This window comes from Apis mellifera, linkage group LG3 (genome assembly GCF_003254395.2).
Source record: "Apis mellifera strain DH4 linkage group LG3, Amel_HAv3.1, whole genome shotgun sequence".
Classification (NCBI taxonomy): Eukaryota; Metazoa; Arthropoda; class Insecta; order Hymenoptera; family Apidae; genus Apis; species Apis mellifera.
In genome coordinates, this window is record NC_037640.1 from 12,742,789 (window position 1) to 12,752,788 (window position 10,000).

General features: G+C 37.1%; 1 protein-coding gene and 1 long non-coding RNA gene across 7 annotated transcripts in view; one reads left to right on the forward strand and one right to left on the reverse strand.

Moving 5' to 3' along the window:
- The window catches only part of Cpap3-b (cuticular protein analogous to peritrophins 3-B), a 2,758-nt gene extending 797 nt beyond the window's left edge, over positions 1–1,961 (forward strand). The window contains 3 exon segments of the mRNA NM_001172378.1: positions 725–1,054; positions 1,216–1,612; positions 1,697–1,961. Coding sequence (NP_001165849.1) covers positions 725–1,054; positions 1,216–1,612; positions 1,697–1,817 — 848 coding nt within the window. The 3' untranslated portion in view covers positions 1,818–1,961.
- Positions 1,962–3,805: 1,844 nt separating this feature from the next.
- LOC100578320 overlaps positions 3,806–10,000 on the reverse strand; it is a 6,788-nt gene continuing 593 nt past the window's right edge. Inside the window, exons 1-7 of one of the 6 annotated variants that reach the window (XR_003304266.1) lie at positions 9,633–10,000; positions 8,964–9,304; positions 8,783–8,907; positions 7,492–7,654; positions 6,813–6,947; positions 6,489–6,730; positions 3,806–6,381 (exon numbers count right to left, since the gene is read on the reverse strand). The exon at positions 9,633–10,000 is cut by the window's right edge and continues 593 nt beyond it. This is a non-coding gene — a long non-coding RNA (uncharacterized LOC100578320). The other 5 variants (XR_003304265.1, XR_001702430.2, XR_001702431.2 and 2 more) reach the window with 5 other exon arrangements.

Consider the following 10,000-nt stretch of genomic DNA (forward strand, 5'->3'; position numbering starts at 1 on the left):
GGTTCGATGTATACAAATTTTTCCGAAAATTTGTGTGTCAATTTAAAAAAAAAAAAATATCAAATCGAAGATTAGGATCAAAATGATCGTCTCAATATATCGATGGAAATAAAATTTCGAGTCGATTAAAAACGGAATAATGGTACAGGAAATTATTTATTTCGATCCGAAAACACGTTTCCAAAAAGAATACGCGTTGGAAAGTTGAGTTAAGGATCGTGGAGACCGTTTAAGAGCGGCGCGGCCAGGGCGTACGCGAGGCACTTTCTCGCTTTCTTCCGCTCGCGAGGTCGACCGGCGCGCTGCGTTTACGTTTACAACCGGCGTTTTATTCAGGGACGCAGGACGTCGCGCCGCCTTGAAAATACACTCAGACCGGTCGACCCTCTCTCTCTCTCTCTCTCTTATCGCCATTCACCGCTTTTTATTCCTTCTCTCTCTCTCTCGCTTTGTATTTTTTATTCAAATTCATTCGTTAACGACACGAATATATCCGCATTGCATCCGCGAAGCCCCGCCTTTTCTCCCTGGAATAAAATAGAAAACGGGATTCCTCGCACAATCGAGAATCGGGAAGAAAAATATTCTTCTTTTGAGATAATTATACAGGAAATACAATTTTTTTTTAATAATAAAAAGAATTTTTCTCTTTCTGTGACTCAAAGGATCTCGAATATTTAACGAATAACGAAAAAAAAAAGTGATGGAATTGTCTTGCTCCTAGGCGCGGTCACCGGTTTGACGAGGAAGCAAGAGGCGCTCGAGCAGAATCGTAGGAAAGTAAGTTCGCCAGTGTTGCAAAGGAAGCAGCAGCAGCAGCAGCAGTCCGCCGAGGAGGAGTATCAGGAGGACGAGGAAGAGGTATCGGATCGATGTCCCGAGCCGAACGGTTATTTCCCGGACGCGGGACAGTGCGACAAATATTACGACTGTCGGGACGGGAAATATATAGAGAAACTGTGCCCCGACGGCCTAGTGTTCAACGACTTTAGCCCCCAACACGAGAAGTGCGATCTCCCGTTCGGAATCGATTGCTCCAAGAGGCCGAAATTGCGTAAGGCAATTGCCATATTATTCGAAATATTATTCCCTCCTCTCTTCCTCGAGAGGCGAGGAAAACGAGGCGCGCGCACACGCATGCACACCCGTGTATACGTACGTACGCGCATACACACGGACGAAAAATCGATTTTTCCCCCTCTCCATATTCCGCAGAGAAACCGCAACCGTCCCCCCATTGTCCAAGGATGCACGGTTACTTCGCCCACGAGGACACAAGAATATGCAACACGTTCTATTACTGCGTGGAGGGGAAGTTCAACATGATCACGTGCCCGGAGGGTCTGGTGTTCTCCGAGAAGACGGGTATATGCAATTGGCCGGACGAGGCGCAGAAGAAGGGTTGCGGTTCCAGGGAGTTGTTCAACTTCACTTGCCCGAGAGTGGACGAGGCGATCGCAGCGACCCACCCGAGATACCCGGACACCGAGGATTGCCAATATTTTTACGTGTGCGTGAACGGTGAGATACCGAGGAGGAGCGGGTGCAAGTTGGGGCAAGCGTTCGACGAGCGGACCGGAAAATGCGACTGGGCGAGGAAGATACCCGAATGGTGAGCTATACACAGTATCGAATTTTTTTTTTTTTCGAAGGAGGATGATCGAAAAATTTTCCCTCGTGAAATTTTTTTTTTCAGCAAAGACTGGTACAAAGGTCAATTGACCGACGAGGAGTTGGACGCGTTGGAGAATCCGCCACCGAAGCCGAAACCGAGTAGCGGTGGACAGCACAGAAGGAAAGGCGCGAAACCGACGTAGATTTAAGGCTAAACTAATAATAATATATGTGTAGATTTTAATTTGTTTATCGGCTCAACGTCGCTTCGATAATAAAACATTTTTAATATAATATATATATATATATATATATGTATACGTATATATATATATACACACACACACATACACATATTCTTTTTTTCACGAACGAACAGTTGTATATTTTTTTTTTTTGTTTATTATTATAGCGAAACGAAATTATGGTCGTCGCCGGTGAGATAACGATCGAGGATAAAAGGTAGAGGCGAGAGCGCGTGATCCGTTAAGTGTGTTTCGAAACAGTTCGCGGAAGAATGCAGATAATCGTTCTCTCGAAGTTCGGGGGAGGGGGAGGGGGAAGGATAAAAGCGCGAATCCCTTCGATCAATCTTGATTCCAGACTGGTTATCCATCTATGAAATCGAAGCGAGAGTGGGGAAGAGACATTGGATACAGTGTGGGACTTGTAGTATACATTTGTGGTAAGTTGGAGAGAAGGTGCAGTGTTTCGTGAAAGACATTGGAAAAATTGCCAGGTGTTTGGGATAATCGTTATTGAATGACGAGTCATTCTCGACGAGTAAAAAATCGAAAGGAGAAAGAAAGTTAAGTTGATCGAACGATGTTATACATTTTTTTTTTAGGTTACCGTAAAATGGTAAAGTAGTTTTAATAAATTGGTTTCGCGCTATTGTTAAATTTTTTCGATTTAAAATTCAATAATAATTATGCGAATGAAAATTCAAAAATTTTTCGATGAAAAACAATTTTCATCATCGATACGATTTTTCTTCGAATTCTTGATTCGATTAAATTATTTTTCGAAACTCGTCTATTCCTGTCACGAGGGAAAAGAATAATTTTTAATACATTACAGAGACATTTATTTCGTATTATTTGGAGAGTGTATAGAGAAACTTTCTAAAGTCTAAATGTCAGATCTACTACAGGCTGAATTGCACAAGTATCTATCTCTGTCCACGGTCCCTCCACGCGCGTGAAATCAATGAATTACTCGAGAAAATAAAACAATGCTGGGATAGAAAGATAAGTTAGGCAGGTTCGACTCTTCCACTGCATCCTACTTCTCGCTTACAAGCTACTTTGTATGCTTCTCGAAGCGTAGCATTGATTTCCGGTATATATCTTGCAAAATAAATGTTGCAAGTAACGCAAGTAGAAATTTGTTCCAGTTACTTTCTCTCTTTGCGTTTCTTTTATATATATATGTATGTATATATGATATTTTCATTCATCTCTTCTTTATACGTGTGATATAAAATTTAAATTAGTCTCGAGATAATAAAAAGATGATAAAAAGGGGAATAATATGATTAAGAATTAAAATTAGATAATTAAATTTGTTATAGACGATGGAACGAAAAAGAGATCTGCAACAAATGAATAGGTAGTTTAAATGAATTCGTATTCGATTCGTGAAATGATCAAACGTGATCGCTATAATTAAGGAGATTGTTTTAAAATGTATAAGATGATAAGCGGCGAAATTGATAGCGGAATTAAATATAATATAAAGATAGAAATTAAATTAATTAAATTTTTTACAATCGAAAATCGACGCAATAACGATGACAAGAAATTATTTATGACATCCTTATTTCGCATGTAATTATGCGTGCATTTAGACATTTGAATATTCATGAACAATAAATTGTATTTTATTTTATTCATTTTTTTCCTTTTAACGTCTCCCTGTTTTGTCATTATTATTATTCAAGAACGAATGTGAAATGAATTTTTTAGCCAATAATTTATTATTTTAAAATATTTGTTATAAAAAAATATCAGGGATATTAGGGAATCTTTATAAACACACGTGTCGAATTGAATAAAATATCTTTGAATTTCCTTTCGTAACCAACGAAGCGTATCGAGAGTAACTTTCTCCTGGACATTTCATTAGATATTTTTTGTTCTTGTCGACGAACCACTTTCATATTAACACACTGTTTGTAAATACACACGTATTATAATAATGCACTTTATTTATAACAGGATTAATATTCTCAGGAGAATAATGGAATAGTTATTAATGTTCCATTTTATTTTATCTTTGATGCTTATCAGAATCATAATTTCTTCGGCGTACTATTATTTATTCATTGCACGCTAGCGGCCTCAACTTTTGCCGTGCTTCTTTTCCAAAGTTGATATACGTATTGCGTAACACCGCCCTATCGGTTATACAGTTAGCAAATATTACGTTAGTAGGTCAAACAGTTTCGTAACAGGAAAATGATTTAACCTATACGCAATTATATAATTTCTTTTAATCTATACATTAATTTTTCCAAATGACAAACGTAGACGCTTCTTCTACACTTTGATGAAAAACACGAGACAATTTGATATTTCTTCGCCGAGCCAAGGACAAGAGAGAAGCGTATACTTGTAATAATCGTGAGAACAAGGATGACTAATCCAAACTTTCCCAAACTGTCCCCTGATTACACCGCGTTCGTGTAATCGCACCGTGTATTCATTTATACTCGATTCAATCTAAGCTGAAATTTCTTGCGTTATAGGGAGGATCAGCTTGAATCCGGCTTGATTGTAACAATATCTTAAACTGGTATATACAGGGGAAAGAGGGAAGTGGAAATTCCGCAACAGTTAAAATTTAATGGTGATCGAGTTACCAGCTGAAAATTCAAAATAAGGGAATTATCGACGAACCGCGTCACCGTGAGTGACGTAAGAAAAAAAAAAATTATCACGCGATCGTTGGCGTTAATATAATTCGTACGATAGGTAGGCCATCTTTCGCCAACTTTCGTCGATGTTGAACGTCGATGTTTGGATAATCGAGCGTTCGGTTAAACGGTATTCCGATAATCGAGGTTGAACGTAATAAAGAGGTGCGCGGAGGGTGAGACGCGTGTATGTAAGCGTACGTTAACTCGTGGAGGGACACTCGCGCCCGCCTATCGGGATAACGTTCAAGAGTGGAAGTTGGGCAGAATAGCTATGATATTAGGAGCGGTTTGAAAGGCAAAGTTACGCCAATAACAGAACTAGCGAACCACGAGAAGGTCAATAGAATATGCAAATTGGTGTTCAAACGGTAAGGGCTGGTTTCCTCTTGGTTTTCATTACCAGTCGTCCATCTCCTTTCGCCGTTTCTCTCTCTCTTTCTCTCTCTCTCTTTCCACGATATAATTTTCGACACAGAAGTAAAAAAAAAAGCGTTACCCGTTAAATAATTCCCGGAACTAATTACCACACTATCCGATATATAAATTTGAGATAATAGGTTCGATAATCGTTTGTTCATCGTTAATTGGCTTCGGTTAAAAGATTACACGGCGGCGAGGCGTGGCAATTACGCGGTAAAGTAAAACAATCGAACTCGCTTCTCGTCTCGAGGAGAATTTCGAGGAGAAATCCGAAACTTACCGCTTCGCTATCCTTTCTAAAAGTTGATTCTCCAATTCTCCGTATCCACTACGATTTCCCTCGAGTAAAGGTCGGTGAGGCTTGCGGAAAAGTGTCCGGTTCTTCGTTTTTTATTTCTTTCTTTTTCTTTTTCTTTTTTTTTTTTTTTTTTAGAATTAGAAGAAAACCTGTGGAGATACGATCGGTAATCGATATCTCCAGAGGTGGAGTAGAAAGGGTCTCGTAAAATTGGCCAAACAACGATTGGTTTAGCGATAGTGGGTGTTCATTTACAGGTGTACGATTGCCGGGGTACAGGTGAGCGATTGCTTCCTAGAACCTTTTCTCCTTCTTATCGGAAGTTAAAGTAGCAGAGTACGGTAATCTCCGATCTCTCTCTCTCTCTCTCTCTCTCTCTCCCTATTTAAATTTTATTACCCAGTGGCTTCATTACATTTTTACAACGAAACCGACTCAGGTTCAATCCGTTCTTACCCGAGATTATGCGAATACGGTTAAGTAGGTATTTCCAAGCGTGAACTCGTTTAAAAACAACAGGATTCTGGTGGCGTGTGTTTTTACCCTCGAGCTAATATCCACGAGGTGGGTCGAGGTTTTTTTACCGGTATAAATAACGGTATCGCGGTCCAGAAACGATTGCCCCGCGATAATCGCGTTACGCTACTTATGCAAAGGAACGTGGAACGTGGAACGTTTCCTCAATTGTCGTCTCTATTATCCGGTATAATCACTTTTACACGTACGAATTACAAGCAAGGTTTTGCAATATACCGCTTGCATTTTTCTTCACTCTGTCGTCTTCGACATTCGTCAAATGAGCAGGAATATGATAATAATCGTGTAGTATCAAATAAATGATTGTTTTCTTGAAATTGGATGGAGAGAAATTTCTTGATAATTCTTGATAAGTAGCTGAAACAAAATATTTAAAGATTATTTTCATTTATCAAATTAATCACGTTCTGAGGATGATCGATTATTAAAATTAAATTAATAATGTATTTTCCTTCACTCTATCGTCTTCGACATTCGTCAAATGAGCAGGAATATGATAATAATCAAGTATCAAATAAATGATTGTTCTCTGGAATTGGAGAGAAATTTCGGTGTGGATATTCCTTTGGATAATTCTTGATAATAAAAGTAGCTGAAACAAAATATTTAAAGATTATTTTCATTTATCAAATTAATCACGTTCCGAGGATGATCGATTATTAAAATTAAATTAATAAATTAAATTATCGTAATGTTAACCTTATATTGATAAGAAATAAAACGTTAGAATTATTTTGATTCTAATGTTTAACGAATTTAACGTTTCGTTCGAAAAATTATTTCTTTCCATCAACTGAATTCGCTTGCATTTTCCTTCACTCTGTCGTCTTCGACATTCGTCAAATGAGCAGAAATATGATAATAATCGTGTAGTATCAAATAAATGATTGTTTTCTTGAAATTGGATGGAGAGAAATTTCTTGATAATTCTTGATAAGTAGCTGAAACAAAATATTTAAAGATTATTTTCATTTATCAAATTAATCACGTTCTGAGAATGATCGATTATTAAAATTAAATTACTCCTTCACTCTGTCGTCTTCGACATTCGTCAAATGAGCAGGAATATGATAATAATCGTGTAGTATCAAATAAATGATTGTTCTCTTGAAATTGGATGGAGAGAAATTTCTTGATAATTCTTGATAATGGAAGTAGCTGAAACAAAATATTTAAAGATTATTTTCATTTATCAAATTATCACGTTCCGAGGATGATCGATTATTAAAATTAAATTAATAAATTAAATTATCGTTACTCGTAATGTTAACTTTATATCGATAAGAAATAAAACGTTAGAATTATTTTGATTCTAATGTTTAACGAATTTAACGTTTCGAAAAAGCAATTATTTCTTTCCATCAACTGAACTAAGTAATTTGATAATCATTTAAAATTACGGAATAAAATGGCGGAAACGAAACGAAACGCGTTTTAGATCGATAACGCTGTTAAAAATCCTGCTGGGACTGGATTTCATTGGATTGCGTTAATAAAAAGTATATACGAGGGCTAATTAGGCATAACAGTTTCCGTATCGAAGCTTAAACCGTGTAAAACGCAAACGGTGTGTGCAAATGAAAAGCAAACAACCGCTAATATCGTAATCGTTGAAATTTTAGTTACGTATGTATAATTCTCTCGAGTTAAGGTCGTTAAACAATTAACGAGAAATCGTATCATCCTCTTAAAACGTAATTACGGTGTAATTTTCCAAGTCGCGTCCCGTCTATCCTCGATTATTCTTTTCGGATAATAAAGTTTTTCCTTCTCTTTTTTCAAATTTCATTCATTCCTCGAATCTCGACCCCCTTATCAGCCGTGAATTTTCGCCACAGGAGCAGATTTTCTTCTCTCTTTCTCTCCTGAAAAAAGAAAAAAAAGAAAAAATGAAATAATTTGAAGTTTACAGCGTCGTCACAATACCTGTGGTAAACGGTTTATCCAAGGTAGTGGGGGATGGGAAGAAGGAGGTGTCGCCGCCGAACGGAATTCGAAGGAAGATGGCTTCGTTCGAACAGCTATTTTCCCTATTTACAGATTCCCGATGCTTCAAATATTCAGGCCGCTCGATTGATTCCTTGAGCCGTTGCTGTTTCATTCTTGAACATATCCTGTTTCGATTCTCTATCTCTCTCCCTCTTTCTTTTTTTTTTTCCTTCTTTTTTATCCCGCCAGATCTTTGTTTCAGTTAAGCGATTTTATCGATTACACGTCACGCGTAACGTTTCAAACGATTGTTTCCCGATATCGGCGGAATTTTGTATTATTTTAACCAACTTCTCGCCGTATGATATTATCAATCGCGAAAGATTTCTTTTTATTTATAAAAATATACGTATATGTATATAAAATATAAAATTCTTTCCATTTCCAAAATAATAGTTTTTATAATAAATAAATAAATATATATATATATAGAAATTATTATTTTGGAAATCGAAAGGAAAAAAATGTATCGCTCGAATTTGATGAATTTTTATTTCTCCGGCAAGTTGGTTTACGTAGATACATTGTACGGGGGATATTCGCAGTTTGCGTGGGCGTTAACTCTCGCTGCGCCGCGCAATTTAGCGTTTCAACAACGGTATAATCGCGTTAAAAGTCGAGGACGAACTCGGGACGAGGCGGTAATCGGCCGTTCTATCCGATAACGAGTTCCGTCCAACTTTGCGACTGCGTAGACGGCCAAGAAATAGAATGAACGAGTGAGCCTAGCGGGAAGAAGGAGCGAAAACCTTAAGAGAATTCTTAATTAAAAGTCTAATTTTAATCTGATATTCGGATGTTCGAAGTTCAATTCACGTTATCTTATTTATCAAATGATTATTTTCGATCTCTCGTTGCAGGAGAGAGAGAGAGAGAGAGAGAGAGAGAGAGAGAGAGAGAGAGAGAGAGAGAGAGAGAGAGAGAGAGAGAGAGAGAAAATGTGAATATGTTAGCGATTTCGTGCAAAAATCAGAGCATTTTCTGTCTAAAATTGAATTACTTACTTTAATTGACTTTGATTGAAGACTCTGTAGCCTGTAAACTGTACGTCGTTGCTGAATTCCATTTTATTTCTAATCTGGTCTAGAAAACTGTCCTGGCCTTTGATTTTTCCTCCAATCATTATTTTCTGTGAAAATTATGCAAACTTAAAAAGGGATCAGAAGAACAAATAGTTGTATTTACCATATCGTTTAAAATATAATAACAATTATAGCACTTGAAGTAATTTCATTCGAAATTTTTTATTTTTTTCAACTTAGGAATTAATGTCCAGTTCTGGAAAATCGCGTCAAGATTAAAGTTGGATTACTTGAAAAAGTAATAGCTTAAAAATTTAGAATAAAATACTCGAATAATTATTTATTCATTTAACAATTATTCGCGAATATTATTATGTTTTGAATAATAAATTATCGAAGTAACTTGGACTATTAAATTTTCCCCATCACTGGTCAACGTCTTTGTGATCGCTTGCTTGTGAAGTGAATAGCCATTGTTGTTGTATTTTCGTTTAAATCGAGATTCTGGAAAGCGAAAATATACGAATTGTTGAAAATAAAATTCAGGCTTCGCACGGACCTCAACACTTTCTTTATTACTAACCACTAAGAAAATTCTATTCTTACGAACGTTTGAATCGATATTTCTTTCACAAAGTTCAAGTTATGATTAATATAAATAATCTAACCTTATCTCGAACCTTTTTCTCACAAAAAGCACGCATCGTTGAATTGCTCTTCTTTTCATACACAAAAATGATTTTAATAATTAAAATTATTCAATTCAATTTTTCCAATCAAAAAATATATATACTTTTATCGAGGAAAGAAAATTCCACCAAAGAGGGACTACCTCTTTGCGTTGTAAATAAGAGAGAGGGATCCTTTCCGATAGAAACGCCTTTCCGCTCGTCAAGAGATGTTTGTCCATGGATTCGAGCACGAGTTGAACCGGAATTGGGGAAACAATCGCACGGTTCCATGTAACGTAACACGTGCCGGGTGCACTCTCGCTGAAACCTGTTTCCCCTCTTATTTCCTCCTTGCCTCTTCCTTTTCTTTCGATTGTCCCGAAGACGGAGGCGTGAGCACAGGCCAGAACACATTCTACTGTATTTGAAGGGGAAGAGGTGAAACTCTCTTAATCCCTTGAGAGCAAACATCGGTATCCAATCACTTCTTCGAATCCAATCATTTTCAGTAAATGTAACCGAACTTGCT